Here is a 17,926-nt window from a genome sequence, read left to right as displayed (position 1 = left end):
TCTCCTCCTTCTTCTCCGGGCTTCTCCCAGGGTTTCCTCCCCCACTCGAGGTCTCGGCATGTCCTATCCTCCTTTCAAGGAAAATTCACCTCCACATACTCCATCAATTTAACAGCAGCCTCTAGCGTATTCGGCTGCTGTCGCCAGACCCAGACTCATATAGTCTCTTAGAGGCCCTGTAGAACTGCGTAAGGATCACCCTTTCCATGATTTCCCCCACCATTTGGGTGTCCAGCCAACACGTGGCCCAGTCTGTCAGCTTTCAGGCAAAGGCTTGGGACCTCAAACCCCTCATCCACCAGGCCAACCGAAATTTCGGTTGGTACTTCTCTGCCGAGTGTCCCACCCGGTCTAGGATGGCTGCCTTCACCGTGTCATAATCCTTGGCCTGTTCATGGTTTAGCGCCATATAGGCAGCCTGTGCCTTGCCAGCCAGATAGGGGGCCAGTCATAGGGCTCAGGTTGCCCTATCCCATCCGGTGCCCATGGCCACCCGCTCAAAAGTATAAAGGAAGGCATCGGGGTCATTGGCGGGGCCCATCTTACACAGGCCTAGTCCTGGCGTTTGGGTGCCATCTCCTGCCGGGGGCTTCACCAGCTTTTGCAGGAGCTGCTGCTGCACATTGGCCTGCTCTCTGATAAAGTTCTGGAGAGTCTTCGGCTGTCCAGCCTGTCAGGTGAGTAAGGCCAGCCTCTCCACCTGGTGGGATTGCTGGAAGGCCTGCAGTGCTTTCTGCATCTCCTGCTGCTTGGCTAGCCACTGCAAGGTTCCCTCCATCTTCAGGTTGCAACACCCTGGTGATGGCTTGTAGTCCTGGACAAGCCCCCATGTGTAACGGGGTCCACAGTGCGCCCCTGGCTATTCGGCCCCTTGGCCTCCCTCTTCAACGAGTCAGGGACACTTTAGTCTGGTGCAACACCCATGCTCTTTATTCTCAATAGGTTTCCTACCACCAGTTCCCAACTGTATACAGACTTCACAGCTACTTTGCCTACAACAGGCCTAGCCCGCAACAGACTAGGAGATTCCCACCTCCTTCTGTGCTTAACTTTTCTCTTTCCCTCCCCACCCCATTCTCTGGCTTCCTCCCAGCCTTTATAGCTCTGGGCTAATAAGACTGGGAGGTGTGGCCAGTTACCAGGCAGGCACCGGGCTATTCACCCAGCCCCAATCTATTCCCCTTGATCAGGGCTGGAGTGGCAGGAGCTGACTAAGGGCTTCTCAACCAGCACCCTCCCACAAGCCGGTACCGGCCATGAGGATTGGCGCTGGTTGGAGGTTGGTGCCAGCAGCGTGCTCTGGACCAAGCCGCAGTGCTTGGAGCAGAGTGCAATCTCGTTGGTTCCGAGGCCGGTGCAAGAGCCAACTCCATAAGGAATGCTCAGAGATGAATGTCCCGCTTCTTTTTAGTCCGTGGCCTGAAGCTCTTGCAAATGTGACACTTGTTTCCCCTAAACACTTCAGGCAGCTTCTATGGGGATGTTTTTTCAACAGTCACAAGGTTTGAAGCCCAGGGACGGAGGCATGCCCCGTACCTAGGCCGAGTCCCATACAGGACTGACTAACTATTCCTAACTTAACACTAAGGGAACTATTAACTAAACTACTTTATAAAACAAACAGTAGAGACAGAAAAGCTTGCTGAAACAAGGAGACGTTCCAGCACCATCCCTGGCAGTAAGAAGAAACTGAGGGAGCGGGGAGCCAATGGTGCCCCTTATACCGGCGCATACGCGCGCCACTTCAGAGGGTACCAGAGCCGATCCCCTATGGATACTACTGAGGGAAAAACTTCTGGCACCGCTGCATGTGGTGAGCACGCACACTTACAATGGAATGGACATGAGCAAACACTCGAAGAAGAAAAAAATATTTTGTACCTGAGGATTCCAGCTTGGTAGTTCATTTCGATTTGTACACCAAGTAAGTGAGCCCTAGCCTAGATGATACTTTTGGATCAAAGTCAGACCTGGAAATCAATGTTGCTCCTATATACAGTAGGTCTGATTCTGATCTCTGAGATTAGTGTGTGCTAATAAGTTGGCAGACGGGTGAGTTAGTGAATAAACAGGTAAACAGTGACATAATAGACTAAGCTGGTGCACACTCAGTGAATCTCTTCCTCTCTCCATGAATCTGCAAGAACTAAATCATTAGAGTATTTTTGGGGAAGTGGGAACATGAGAGAAACATTGGCCTATATGGAGGACTAGGTAAATTAATTAACTGACGTTTGTTCAACACTTTGAAAATTTAATCGCTAGTACTAAGTGTTATTAGGGAGAAAAAGGTAGAGGTCATAAAATGCTTTCAAACTATAAAACATATTACTTGCAGTACCACAAAACTTTTTAATATTCTAATTTTAAGTTTGTTTTTAAACATTATCTATGACCGTGTTAGCATGACTTCGCTTTCCCAAAATTTACTTTGACACCACCACAACCCTAAAATTCGCTTAATTCACCTTGAAAACACTGCTATGCGTGGTGTTGCTCCTGCACAATGGGAACTTCTAGCACTCCTTAAGCATCCAGTATACGATAACTACTTTGTATTTACATCAGACTGTGATGATTTAATATTAATTTACCTTGATGTCCCAGTTCACTACTTTGTTTCCAGTTAGTCTTCCATGTAAAAGATTTGTGGACAGGTCAAGGCAGATTGGGTTTCTGCAGGCCTAAAAAAGGAAGAAAACATGAGCTTCAGCATTACTTCTGAAACAAATTCAGGGTCATTGAATTACCTATAGGTTTACGTAAGAGTGCATGGCATACTGAGGTAAGGCAGGAAACAGCATTGTGGTGATACTAATGGCAAGATTTCAACAATATGGGATACCCAGAATACATTTCCTAATACCTTGGATTCACTATTCACAATTTCACCACTTACAGCATTCTTGGCCTTTTGGTAGAATAAGAAATAAAATACACAAATGTACAGTTTAGTTATGGACAGTGCAAGGCCTAATCCAGGAACCCACACTACTCATGTCAATGGAAATTAGTTAGATTATCAACTTGCCCTTCAGGAGAGAGTGCTAACTCGTACCCTTTATACCAAGTGAGGCATTAATACCGGTGCCGGGAGGTAGTTTATTCAACCATTCTAACCAAAAGGTAAATGCACAGAAAAAGCTACCAACCCTAAAAGGGTGGGAAACAAAACACACCATATTTCAGTAAAAGCAGGAGGGCAAGAATGACAGGCTCGCAACACTCACACTCTGATACCACCCCAAAGGGCCATCCAGCTGTGGTTCTTTAAGTTTTATTCCACAATATCATGTAAAATGACCTCACCCTTCATTAAGAAGTGGGGGCCATTGTCTGGCTTGTAGGAAAAGGTGTGTGACCCCTTTAAAGGCTAGACAGTCAGAGTGCTGCAGCTTCAGACCAGGTTAGTGTGGGGATGGTGACCCATCCCCCACCCCGGGTGACTGGAAGAAAGGGGGGACTATTTAGGTCCACTCCAGCGCAGGAAAAGCCCTCTTTTAACTGGACCAGCTGTGCAGCAGGAACAGCTGCATAAACTTCACTCTCTGGTGGCTCCACATGGTAGCAGACTGGTGAGAACAGGGAGGTGGAGGGGGGAGAAGTCCTCCCTCTAACCTGCAGCAGGAGAAGCAAGTGTTTTGTAGCAAAAGGGGAAGAAGTTGCAAACTCATTAGAGCAGGGCTCTAGCAGATCTGTGAGAAAAGGAGGAGGGAAGGTGTCCTCCTTCCAGCCAGGGCTGGAAGTTCCAAACCCAGTTCAGGGTGCACAGAGTAGGGCTTGAGAGACCATGGGAGACTGGAGATGTGGAATCTTCACTGCATGGGCAAGGCCTGGGGTAGGTGGTCCCCAGCGTGGTCTGTCTACCAAATGATTCCCCTCTGCTGGGAAGTAACATGGATCCTGGGGAAGCAAACACTCCTCATGGTGAACTAGCTGCATTTTGGGGGTGGGGTAGGCAACAGAGAATTGATTCAAGCCATCTGGGTAGTTGCTTCCAAAATTGTTTCCATAGCACTACAAGGCTTATAAGGTGCAGTGGGTCACCCACAGCCAGGACATTTGAACAAACAGATTGCAGGACAGGAGAATGACCAGGCTGGTAGCACCAGAGTGTGACCAGCACCAGATGGAGGTTGCAGAGGGAGGGCATGAAAGGGAGTCCTTTGTGTCCAATACTGCAATGGGTATCCATTAAGGCTGTCAAACAATTAAAAATATTAATTGCAATTAATCAGGAGATTAAAAAAATAATCACGATTAATCATAGTTTTAATCACACGGTTAAACAATAACAGAATATTTTGGATGTTTTCTACATTTTCAAATATTTTGATTTAAATTATTCCACAGAATGCAAAGTGTACAGTGCTCACTTTATTTATTTTTTAATTACAAATTTTGCATTGTAAAAAAGATAAATTAAAGAAATAGGATTTTTCAATTCACCTCATATAAGCACTGTAGTGCAATCTCTTTATTGTGAAAGTGCACTACTGGATGAGGAATACAGGTAGGATCCCATAAATGGAAACACACTTGTTTGTCTTAGCAATCGGCTGAACAAGAAATAGGACTGAGTGGACTTGTAGGCTCTAAAGTTTCACATTGTTTTATCCTCAAGTGCAGTTTATGTAACAAGAACAAATCTACATTTGTAAGTTGCACAGTCAGGGAGGCATTTCCAGTAGCATTTTTTGGAGCTTTAGGATCAGCAAACTAGTACTTGAGTCCTGTAGGGATTCTTCTGGAAGGGCTTTAGAATTGAGGGATATATATTGGGAGGGGCAATCGGTGATATTAACTTTGAAGATGTCAAAGGCAGATCAAGGAGGCCAGGGTGAATTCATTATTCTACAACAGGGCGGTGAGCCTGGGATCTGCAGAGTGGAGGCTATGAGGGCACACATGGCAATAAGGCCAGGAAAAAATGGGTCCCTCTTTGATTCATGACGATGGGAATCCCCTCACAATATACTAGTTTGTTACAGTTTTAAGACAGGGCCTGACAGGGTTGGGGCTTTAGCACATGAATTGGTTCCCACTCATTCAGGATCGGGGTGGTAACAGTAGTGGCCCATCTAGGTCTGGGGCCTAGTGCAATTCAGGCAATTGAGTGTAGGCATTCTGAAGCAAAAAGAACGTATGTGAGACCCCAGGTGGGGAATCGGTGTTAATTTTCCCTTATGTCTGTATTCCAGACGCTGGCAGGCCAGGCAGACAGAGGTGTAGATCTGTGGGAACAGTATTGTTTACTGGACACACATGCAGGCTTCCAGGTTGTCTGGAGGTTTGCAGCTGGACATCAGAGGTGAGGCAATCCTGAACTGGCAGGGGAGCGGGGGCATGTTATGGCCCATCTGTACACTGTGATGGCGTCTGAGCAGGCAACAAACAAGAACATAAGAATGGCCATTCTGGGTCAGACCAAAGGTCCATCTAGCCCAGTACCCTGTCTTCCGACAGTGACCAAATCCAGGTGCCCCAGAGGGAATGAACAGAACAGGAAATCATCAAGTGCTCACTCCCCTGTCGTCCATTCCCAGCTTCTGGCAAACAGATATGATTGTGGTTCACCTCAGGGAAAATTATTAGGGAATGTGTAAAAGGGTGGACTTATTGATCAGAACTAAAAGGGACTTGGGGCAGATCCTGGAATTTTTACTCCAGGGAAAAGTTATCTGGTTTGACACATTGCAACGCAGGGTGTGGCGGGGAGTTGTGAAGCCCCCTCAGGTTGACAAGTCTAGGAGCCATATGAATAGGGAGGTGGCCAAATCCACAGATGGCACTGGGGGGTCAGTAATTTCTCATCCAGACTCAGCATAGGGGGCATCAGAATGATTCAGGGAGGATAGGGTCTACCCTATCAGACTTGGGAGCTGACAAGTTTTTAGCCAATATTAAAGAGGACATTAGTAGATGTCTGGGAGCCTGACTAGGTATGAGGGGGGAAGCAGACAAGCTAATTGCTGGAGCCTCCTTGTGGCAGATATCCAGTACAGGTTCTCCGTGGAGAAAGGATACGGTGATCAGATACAATGGATTGGTAAAGGATTTAAAAGAGGTATTCTTTAAAGGAGCAGAAATAGGAGTTTCGGGGCTAGGACTGGTACGTCAGCGAGTCAACCCTCTCTCCTTTATAGTCCCCACCCCCCAACCTCACTTGATGGGTGGGGCTGACAGCACTCATTCCCCCTGTGTATATATAAATTGTTATGGAATTACTTGCACTGTACACTTTTATCTGCTGGGTACTCACAGACATTTAGGAATAAAGTTGTGGCCTAATTAAACCACAGCCAGTGTCTCCTGTCCTTCTTCCGGCATAGCCGGACAACATCACTTTAAGGAATAAAGAAAACTTTGTCCATAAAAGCAAACCTGTTGCATTCTAAAAGTTAATCAAAGTTAATCTGTAGACATTTAAAGCTACTATTCAGAACGTTTTAACCTTAGAAAAAACCAACTACTGTAAAGTATGTAAGCAAATGGAAAACATGCTGATTACTACCTTGGGTGTATAGTGAAGAAGCACTTTACTGGGCAGATCTGCCACTTCAGACTCTTGGGATTTCCATGGAGTTAAACAGTTTGGGCCTGTAAAATATTTTTAAGTACATGCTAGATTTAAAGTTTGCGTTAATAAATTTTACTACGCTACACTCTGCTAGAGATACAAATAGGACACCTTGAACTACACATATCCTGACCAAATATTTGACATATCTCCTTAACCAAAAGATTATTTAAAAAAATAACTCTGATTCCATGGGGTTTTACTCTTTACAAATAACCCTCCGGCTAAAAAACAAATTAAGTTATATGAAATGAGATTTGTATGTTCAAAAATGTCAGTATTTTGTCTTGACAAATATTCCATTTCACACTTAACTGTCAACTCTCCCTAAAGACCACCAGCAGTTAGGAAGATCAGATCCTGAAGACAGCTTTATACAGTAACAAAATGAGATTACATTTATTTTAAAATGCTGTGATTATTCACTTATCAAAGTGCATTCTTTTTACAGTTTTTAGTAGTAATAAGACATGTAACTCATACACCTAATCTTTTTAAAGATAGTTTTATATACATCATCAAAATGTTCTGGAAAAGATTATCTTTCAATTGCTAATGTAAATCCTAAAGGATGAGCTCCCAAGGCTGAATAATGACTTTTAAGTGGCTTATCAACCACAGCAATACACTTGAAAACTCTCACTTACATGCCTATATGTTGACAAATAATGTGAAAAGATACTCAACGTTGCAGAATGGTTCACACTTCAAAGAGCTCAGCCTTTCAAACCCTTCAGACAAGTTTACAGTTTTCTTTTCAAGATCACACAGAAGTATGACTTATTTTTAAGCTTTATTAATTGTTAAATAATACATGGACTCTTGCATGAGGTTTCTGAATGGACCAATAATAAAACAGATACAGAACCCTGAAAATATCTTTAAAACACATGCAAAAGTAAGATGAAAATTGATATGGACAAAGCTGTGGCCTTTAACCGAATAATTTAATTGCCTAATCTTAATTGCCTAAAGATTTTAGCTAATGGGCCAAATTCTGCTTTCAGTTTAATTTGTTTAAACCCAGAGTAGCTCCACTGAAGTTAATGGAGATACTTCAGATTTCGCTCATGTAAATGAGAGCCCAAATTGGTTGATATCTGTCTAAGTTTTTTTTCTTTTTTAACACCTCTTCAGGATTGGTGGATATACATTTTTGTGGACTTCTCTGCATGTCTATATATTTGATACATAATAGGGGAATAGGAGAATCTGTGTAAATATAGCAAATATATTATAACATAAATGTGTTACTATAAAAAGATATGAATCAGCTCAAAAAACTGACACACAGTTTATTTTTAAGGACATATCTACCAGTTTGCCACAGTGCAAGCTGTGTACTTAGACTATAAATTCTTTGGGGAGAGGGATCATCTTTTTGTTGTGGTGTTTGTACAGACGTAGCACAATGGGATCCTGGTCCATAGCTGGGATTGTAGATGTTCCCACTATACAACCGCCACCAACAACCACTTACCTGCCAAATATAAAGCTTTCACCTGAGAGGGCTGCAGTGCTTCATGGAAGATGATAACTGACCCAAGCTGGCCCTCCAGTGATGTTGGACATCCCCATTCACTGTCCTGGGTACCCGCAGAGATCAACTTGGTGATCAGCTCTGATTTCCCAAGCAGTCCGCCCCAACTAGCTGGAGAGAGAATCCCACCTAGAGATGTTCGATGAGGCGTAATAGGGGAGGAGAAGGGTGGGTCCGGTATCTGAGATGGAGGAGGAGTGGTTGTCCTCTGACCAGCCGAACCAATGCAGCAAGAAGTAAAAGGCTGGAGATGTCGGTGTAGGAAAAATAAAAATAAATAAAATAATGTTATAGCCAAATGTCAAACATCCTTGAGGCTTTCACAAAATTAAACATAAAAAATAAGTGAGTTGAACTAAATCTAATGACCTTTCAGAGCAAATCTGCCTTGACTGAGGAAACAAGTATAGAAAGACAGCAATACATTGCTGGTGTACATTACACTAGAAAGTGCATATTAATCCTTCTCCAAGCAGGAGTAATTTGTTCCCCTGGCCTGTTACTGGCCTCTGCAGGGAGCATCAAGACTTCTGTCCCCTTGGATCATACTTTAGCAAGATGCATCTCCTACAATAATCTTGTCATATGAAGTATTCTGCTTGATTGCTTGCACTAATAAAAAGCTTCGATGCCATCTTCCCATGCCATATTGTGCAGCAAGAGGTGTCCCCCACCTCAAAGTGTATAAAAGAAGCTGAATGAATGTTTTAAAGTTTCTAAAGCTGTCACAGATGCATAAAAAAATCAATAGTTTTCTCTTACAATCAGCAGTTATGTTTGCTTTTAATAACTAAGTACTTGATTCTTCAACCTTTACAGGAAGCACGTAAGTCATGCAAGTAAGTCATAATGAAGTCAATGGAACTACTCATACGAATATATGCCCCAAACCAAGGAGGATTGCAGAACGGGGGCCTATAAAAATAAAAATAATGGCTCAGTATCATAACATTGTAATCCAGGTTTAAAACTGACTTGTTCCACAAAAAGGAGCAACCGTTTACAACAGCATCCACATATTACATATAATCATTTTGGCATTCTATTGGCTTGTGCTTATTAAGGTTAATTTAGTATTTAGCATGTAGAAATGATCAGTTAACAGCACCGAAAAGAAATGTCCCTATTAATGTATTCCCCTAACCAAATACAGCACAGACAGTGTCACATGCAAGATTACTCAAACTTCCTGCGTGCTCTCAAATGTACTGAGAACCACTACGTGAGACACGGTAGTTCTCCGCTGTGCATTAATCTACAATCCTCTCTGGCAAGACTGCCAACAAGGGAGGCAGTTAGTGCTAATTGTGACAGTGTTTTTTTTAAAAAAAGGAGCTAACATAAGGTTACACAGGCCACTGAACCACCATCAAAAGATAATTCTTGGTCAACATCTAGTCCTCTTCTATTCTGCTGTATTTGAGATGACCCAAAGAGACATGTTGGGGATGAGCTTAACTATCCTCAACACTTGAAAAATGAAAACTGCTAATCAGTTTCTGTCATGTTTTTAATCACAGATGACCCATTTTCCCTTTTTATTCCTTAGTTTTATCTGACCGCCATTTTACAAACCTTTGTTCTGTAAGAAATCCCTAGGATAGTGGTCTGATGGGAAGAACAGACTTACTTCATTCATCGCAGGAAATCTAAGTGGGGCAGAGATCTTCTGTTGTCCATTGACGTAGATGTAGACAAAGCTTTGACCAAAGGGCCTCTTTCCAGGCATATGAACAATAGTTATGTTGTGCTGGACAGGCAATATAACAGTACAGTTTGATTAGGTTCTTATTAAAATGCAACAAAACAATTCTGCATGTCTGCCCAACATTGCTACCATTAAATGGGTGAAGAAATTATAGCAGACAGGAAACTTTTATAGCATCACTGAAAGATTAGATCAAGTATCAATCAATGCCTTCCTTTTTTTAAAAAAAGTGTACATTACAAAAAGGTTTTGGAGGAAAAAAAAGATATGTGATGCCCTTCATAATAATGCAATGCAGTCCCTAAATACAGCCTTAGGAAGGGATGGGGCAACAGAGTAACTTATTCATATTTTCTAAGCCTTAGACTTTGAACTAAATTATAGTTTATAAACTTCAGAAGTTCCCGTAACACATCCCACCATTCAGGAGCCATCTAACTGATCCAGCTGCATTTATGTTTCTTTTCCTTAAAAAAGTCAAAGGAATAGAGAATTACCATAACACTGAAACGGCCCCTTTACAGAGATTGCAGAGACAGTAACCATGAGTATGCTTATAAAATTTGTGGATGACACCAAGATGGGAGGGGTTGCAAGCACTTTGGAGGGCATCATTAGAATTCAAAAAGACCTTGACAAATTGGAAAATCAGTCTGAATTCAACATGATGAAATTCAATAAAAACAAGAGCTAAGTATTACACTTAAGAAGGAAAATCAAATGCACAACTACAAAATGGGAATAACTGGCTAGATGTTAGTACTGCTGAAGAGGATCTGGGGGGGGTTATACTGGATCACAAATTGAATGTGAGTCAACAATGTGATGCAGTAGCAAAAATTAACAGAACTATTATATTTAAGACACGGGAAGCAATTATCCTGCTCTACCCAGCATTGCTGAGGCCGCAGCTGGAATACTGTGTCCAATTCTGGGCAGTTTAGGAAAGATATGAAGAAATTAGAGTCCAGAGAAGAGCAACAAAAGTGATAAAAGGTTTAGGAAACCTGACCTATAAGGAAAGGTTAAAGAAACCTGGCATGTTCAGTCTGACGAAATGAAGATTATGGGGGGGATCTCTTAACAGTCTTAAAATACGTAAAGGGCTATTAAAGAGGACAGCAATCAATTGTTCTCCATGTTCACTGAAGGAAGGACAAGAAACAATGGGCTTAATTTGCAGCAAGAGAGATTTAAATTGGATATTAGCCATTTTTTCTAACTATAAGGATTTCTTATAGTTATCAAATAGCTTCCAAGGGAGGTTGTGGAATCTCCATCATTGGAGGTTTTTAAAAACAGGTTGGACTAACACCTGGCAGGGATGATCTAGGTTTACTTGGTCCTGTCTTAATGCAAGGGGCTGGAATTGACTTCTCAAGGTTCCTTCAAGCCCTACATTTCTATGATTCTGTGATTACAGATCCTATCCTGTAATCATTACTTGGCTAAGTAGCCACATTGACATTTATTTAGATTTACCATTAAAAAACATATACAAAACTTCTAATCCCCCTGACAATAATTAGACTTACAATAACCATGCAATAGCATAAATATTAATGAACACATTAACTCCACAAGCCAGCAGCATTATTAAATGGAGACAACAATTTACCTCAGCCAGCTGATAAATAAAAACAGCAACTCCTAAAAGCCTCTCACTGTTAAATCACACTCAGGAACATACCCTCATCCTGCCCTCAAAACCCTATCAAACAAATAAGTCTACAATAAGATCTACTCACATATTTAAGGATTAGGCCTTATCTTTAGAAGTGGAACGTGTCTTTATTCAAGAGAAAAAAACCTAACTCACTTGTTAAGATTATCAGCTGCTTCTCTTTAGCTAAGGCTATTCTGTCCTAAACAAAGTACATTTAAGTAGCAAGTAGCAGATCTTACCCAGAGGGAATCACAAAAACAATGCTCTGGCAGCATCACTGTTGCATATTCTCTCTTTGTGCAAACTGCAACCACCAGCGTTCCAGAGCAGGTAATGAAGGCCTCGAAACCCATCCCACTTCCTGTAAAAAAGCTACAGAATGAAAAATCCATGAGATAGTTTATCAGAACTGTTGAAAGGTATCTAGCAGTACGTGAATTCAGTACAAAACCTGTTTAAATTGTTCAGCGTGCCTGAAAACATTCCATCATCACTAGTCATATCTAATGAGTAAAAGGATCCTCAAAGTGACATTCTGGTTCACTTAATAAAAACAAACAACTACAAGTAAACCGTAGGCACAAGGAAGCCTAAAACATGGTGTGCAGGACAAAAGTGGTCCAGTGTTCTCAAAGAAGTTTGTAGCCATCTTCACCTTTTACATGGAGATGCAAACCTTGGTTCCAGCATGTAACGTTTCAGCTTAGATCCAGAGAGTTTATGCTGGTTTCAATATAAAGCACTGCATGTGGGGGACTGCAGTCTCTGCAAGCAACACCTCTATAATAAAGATGAATCTAGGCTTCAATCTGTGCCATTTTGTAAGGAGGGGTGAAGTAAAAGGCTGCCTTTAGACTTGTGGTAATTTGCCAATACTATGTTTACTTGGGACATTTTGGAGGCTCCTGTTATAGGAATTAGGAAGTATTTTTCTAAATTTACTTTATACACAAAAGTCACTATCCTGTTATATTCGTGCTTTTATTTCTAACACTTTTTAAGGAATCAGATAACAGAACAAGGAGTAACGGTCTCAAGTTGCAGTGGGAGAGGTTTAGGTTGGATATTAGGGAAAAAGAACTTTTTCACTAGGAGGGTGGTGAAGCCCTGGAATGGGTTACCTAAGGAGATGGTGGAATCTCCTTCCTTAGAGGTTTTTAACGTCAGGCTTGACAAAGCCCTGGCTGGGATGATTTAGTTGGTGTTGGTCCTGCTTTGAGCAGGGGGTTGGACTAGATGACCTCCTGAGGTCCCTTCCAACCCTGAGATTCTATGATTTTGACAGAAATTGCATGAAGTTTGAAATTATTATAGGGAATTTTTTGGTCAGGTCTACACTTGAAATTTTTGCTGGTAAAGTAATGTCACGGGAGTGGGGGTGGGGTAATCTTTTGCAATATTTCTATACCGGCAGAAGCCCAAATGTAGATGCGGTATACTGGCATCAAAGTGCTTTTGCTGGTATAGCTTATTTTGCTCACCCAACTGGTATAAGATATATTGACAGAATCACTTCTTTGCCAGTAGAGGCTACGCTCGGAAGGCTTGCCAGGTTATCTAGTGCAGACCTGGCTTTAGGCTCTTTTAATACCTTGAACACTTCATTATGAAAAATATGTGAAAAAATTATTGTCAAAGCCTGTTACAGTCCCTCAAATGTTGTTATTATGAGAAGCATTTTCACTACAATTGTTATTAATCATGGCACTTACAGAATAAGCAGACGGTGCACCTATATTAAGTGAAAGTTATATAAGTGTGCAGCAATTCTCCAAAAAGGTCCATACCTTGGGAGTTTAATGTACCCATCCTACACACATGCATACCACACATAATTTGAAAGCTTATTTTATGTATGTTTAGATGAGGTATAATGAGGAGCTCTCAAGTGGTGCTGTAAGGTAAATGAAAAAGTCTCTTTTTTTGCACAATTCCAGAAACACTGCGAAATGACTGTACTTACAATTTTTACTGTTTAAATTAATTCCAACACCTTAATACGGTGCTTCTTGGTCAAAGCTACCAAACAACAATGTATTAAAAGACTTTGTATTGGTTTTGCATGGGCAAGACCCTCCCCAGAGATGGTGAAGCTGTTTAACATGACAAATACGGCAAATACCAACATTTTGGAATCATAGAACTGGAAGGGACCTCAAGAGGTCATCTAGTCCAGTCCCCTGCACTCAGAACAGGACTAAGTATTATCTAGACCATTCCTGACAGGTGTTTGTCCAACCTGCTCTTAAAAGTCCCCAATGATGGAGATTCCACAACCTCCCTAAGCAATTTCTTACAGCACTTAACCACTCTGACAGTTAGGAAGTTTTTCCTAATGTCCAACCTAAACTGCCCTTGCTGCAATTTAAGCCGATTGCTTCTTGTCTTATCCTCGGAGGTTAAGAACAACAATTTTTCTCTCTCCTCCTTGTAAACAACCTTTTATATATTTGAAAACTATTATCGTGTCCCCTCTTAGGCCTGGTCCACACTAGGACTTTAATTCGAATTTAGCAGCGTTAATTCGAATTAACCGCGCACCCGTCCACACCACGAAGCTATTTAATTCGACATAGAGGGCTCTTTAGTTCGACTTCTGTACTCCTCCCCGACGAGGGGAGTAGCGCTAAATTCGACGTGGCCATGTCGAATTAGGCTCGGTGTGGACGGAAATCGACCTTAGTAGCTCCGGGAGCTATCCCACACTGCACCACTCTGTTGACGCTCTGGACAGCAGTCCGAGATTGGCTGTTCTGATTAGGCACACAGGAAAAGCCCCGGGAAAATTTGAATTCCTTTTCCTGCCTGGCCAGTTTGAATCTCATTTCCTGGTTGGACATCGGGGCGAGCTCAGCAGCACCGGCAACGATGCAGAGCTCTCCAGCAGAGGAGTTCATGCAATCTCAGAATAGAAAGAGGGCCCCAGCACGGACTGACCGGGAAGTCTTGGATCTGATCGGTGTGTGGGGCGAGGAGTCTGTGCTTTCGGAGCTGCGCTCCAAAAAACGGAATGCAAAGACCTACGAGAAGGTCTCCAAAGCCATGAGAGACAGAGGATACAGCCGGGATGCAACGCAGTGCCACATGAAAATCAAGGACCTGAGACAAGGCTACCACAAGACCAAAGCGGCAAATGGACGCTCCGGAGTCTGCCACCACTGCCCCACCAGTGACCGTGGACTCTGACGATGGGATAGTGTCGACGGCCAGTTCCTCGGCGATGTTCGCGGACGGGGAAGATGAGGAAGGGTTTGTGGAGGACGAGGCAGGCGACAGTGCTTACAACGCTGGTTTCCCCGACAGCCAGGATCTCTTCATCACCCTCACGGAGATCCCCTACCAATCCTCCCCGGCCGTTAACCCGGACCCTGATTCAGGGGAAGGATCAGTCGGTAAGTGCTTTAAACATGTAAACTTTTATTATTAATGGAACAGGAATCTGAACTGTGTGAAAAGGAGGTCTATATATATGGGGATAGAACAGAAATCCTCCTGGGAGATCTCCACGAAGCTCTCCTGGAGGTAATCGAAAAGCCTCCGCAGGAGGTTCCTGGGGAGAGCTGCCTTATTGGGTGCTCCGTGGTAGCACAGTTTTCCGCGCCAGGCTTTCATGAGGTACTCAGGGAGCATTGCCTCCCCGAGCATGGCTGCATAGGCCCCTGGTTTGTGCTGGCTTTCACGCAGCATGTGCTCTCTATCTCCTTCAGTGACCGTCCTCAGGGTGATCTCACTCAGAGACTCCTGCATCTAATTAGGGGAATTACTGTAATGTTACACCTGGTCCAAAGTATTTTTAAAAAATCTCCAGACAGACGGCGTAGCAGAGACTCAGCACGCTGCTGCATGACAAGCGTAACGGAAAGCCAAAGAATCAAATGGACGCTCATGGAGGGAGGGGGGACTGAGGACGCAAGCTATCCCACAGTTCCTGCAGTCTCTGAAAAGCATTTGCATTCTTGGCTGAGCTCCCACTACCTGTACGGTCAAACACATTGTCCGCGGCGGTTCAGGGCATAGCTCGTCAATGTACCCCCCTCCCCCACTCCCAGAAGGAAAAGGAAAAAAAATCATCTCTTGACTCTTTTAAATGTCACCCTATGTGTACTGAATGCTGCTGGTAGACGCGATGCTGCAGCACTGTACTGTAGCATCCTCCCCCTCCCCCCCCCGCCTCATGGGTGGCTGGCGGTGCAATATGACTGATATCTGTCGTCATCATCAGCCTTGCGGTAGATGGTGTAGTGCAATACAACTGGTACCCGTCCTCATCATCAGCCCATAAGTAGACGGCCTGCTAACCGTCTTCATCATAGCAACAGGGGGCTGAGCTCCATCAGCCCCCGCCCTTCATGTGTAAAGAAAAGATTCTGTACTGCCTGGACTGTCATAGCAGCAGGATGCTGTTCTCCTCTCCCCCACACTGCTTACTGTCCTGTCTGGACAATCATAGCAGCTGGAGGCTGCCTTCCCCTCATTTCATTTCACTAACAAGTCACTGTTTCTTATTCCTGCATTCTTTATTACTTCAGCACACAAATCAGGGGACACTGCAACGGTAGCCCGGGAAGGCTGGGGGAGGAGGGAAGCAACAGGTGGGGTTGTTGCAGGAGCACCCCCTGTGAATGACATGCAGCTCATCATTCCTGCATAATATGACATGGAGCGGCTGTGCTCTCTGGTTCTCTGATACACTGGATCTCTACTATACTTGCCCCATATTCTATGCAGGAATTATTCTATTTTTACATACCATAAAGGAGGGATTGACTCAGGGAGTCATTCCCAGTTTTGTCTTTTGCGCCCCCGGCTGATCTCGGCCAGGGGCACCTATGACAGCAGCAGAAGGTATAATGCAATACGACTGGTAACCGTCATCACATTGCCAATTTACAATGGCATGGTAGATGGTACAGTATGGCTGATAACCATCTCTGCTGTCATGCAAAAGTAAATGAATGCTGCTGTGTAGCGTTGCTGAATCGCCTCTGTCTGCGGCATCTAGTACACATACGGTGACAGTGACAAAAGGCAAAACAGGCTCCATGGTTGCCATGCTATGGCGTCTGCCAGGGTAATCCAGGGAAAACGGGCTCGAAATGATTGTCTGCTGTTGCTTTTCCGGAGGAAGGAATGAGTGACTACATTTACCCAGAACCACCCGCAACAATGAAATTTGCCCCATCAGCCACTGGGATCTCAACCCAGAATTCAAAGGGTCGGGGGACACTGCGATGGGGTGGGACAGGGGCAGAGTTTATGCTTTCCAGATTGCCTGCAGCAGGAGTGCGCACGAGATAGGTGCTGTGCATGCTCTTGTTCACAGACACAGACTAGACTGTGTTCATTGTTCGCAAAAATGTATCTTTGCAAGGAATTCACTCCCTTTTTCCCCTCACACAGCTTCGACTGTCTCCAGACCTGCCACAGCATCCCCCTCACAGAGGCTGGCAAAGATTAGGCGGCAAAAGAAAAAGACACGGGACGAGATGTTCGCTGAACTTATGGGCTGCTCCCGAGCCGAGGCGGACCAGCAGAGCCAGTGGAGGGAGACCCTCTCTCTGTACCAGCGCTCACACAGCGAACGGGAGGAGAGGTGGCGTGAGAAAGACAAGCAGGCGACTCAAACGGTGCTTGGACTAATGAGGGAGCAAACGGACACGCTCTGGCGCCTTGTGGATGTTCTGCAAGACCACAGGCAGGAAGACAGAGCCCCCCCTGCAGTGTATCTGCAACCGCCCTCCCCCGCCACAAAGTCCCATACCCCCCTCACCCAAAATAACCAGAAGGAGGGGCGGCAGGGGCCGTGAAAACTGTCACTGCACTCCAGCAGAGTGCTCAAGTACCCAAAAGCTCTCATACCCTAAATTTTGAGAAGTCCTTCCCTTCCTGACTCACCCAAGCCCCAATCCCAGATTCATCCCCTGTCTAGTTAATTATTAAAAATACTTTGCTGTTAATTACTGTTTCCGTCATGTTTTTTTTACAGAAGACTGTGTTTGAAGGGGGGGTGGGGAAGGGGGTTGGTAATTGCATAGGACGGTCACCTTTACCAGGGTACAGACACGGGGGCAGGATCAGCAGCAGGTCACACACACAGTGCAGTCAGTAGGCACCCTGGTTGGTATGGGAGGTGGTTTCCAGGTTCTCTGTGGGTGGGGGGGTACGTGACTTTGTAGCCGGGGAGGGCAGTTACAGATCTTATGCAGCGGTCCTTGTCCTGGACCGCAGAGTCACGCAGCAGAGGAATCTGTATCCATCCTCCTCCGCCAAGGTCACATAGCCCCCGCACACAGAATCCCAAAAAGGAGGGATGGCAGGCTCCGTTGAAACAACCAGTCTGGCACTGCGGACCGTTTTAGGAGCAGGAGCCTGTCATTCCTCGAGTTTAGAGGCAGTCTTTACATCACTGCACACCCTACGCAGCACAGTCTG

At 44.2% G+C, this 17,926-nt stretch overlaps 1 protein-coding gene across 1 annotated transcript in view; it reads right to left on the bottom strand.

Annotated features, from left to right (window-relative positions):
• NBEAL1 (neurobeachin like 1) overlaps positions 1 to 17,926 on the bottom strand; it is a 150,919-nt gene that overhangs the window by 67,352 nt on the left and 65,641 nt on the right. The window contains exons 14-18 of the mRNA XM_045033167.1: positions 11,734 to 11,866; positions 9,751 to 9,870; positions 8,061 to 8,364; positions 6,515 to 6,600; positions 2,595 to 2,684 (exon numbers count right to left, since the gene is read on the bottom strand). Of these exons, the coding sequence (XP_044889102.1) occupies positions 2,595 to 2,684; positions 6,515 to 6,600; positions 8,061 to 8,364; positions 9,751 to 9,870; positions 11,734 to 11,866 (733 nt within the window). The remainder of the gene's footprint in view (positions 1 to 2,594; positions 2,685 to 6,514; positions 6,601 to 8,060; positions 8,365 to 9,750; positions 9,871 to 11,733; positions 11,867 to 17,926) is intronic.

This window comes from Mauremys mutica, chromosome 10, assembly GCF_020497125.1.
Source record: "Mauremys mutica isolate MM-2020 ecotype Southern chromosome 10, ASM2049712v1, whole genome shotgun sequence".
NCBI classification, from domain to species: domain Eukaryota; kingdom Metazoa; phylum Chordata; order Testudines; family Geoemydidae; genus Mauremys; species Mauremys mutica.
Note: the sequence above shows the minus strand (reverse complement) of the source record. Positions and strands in the feature narration are given on the sequence as shown.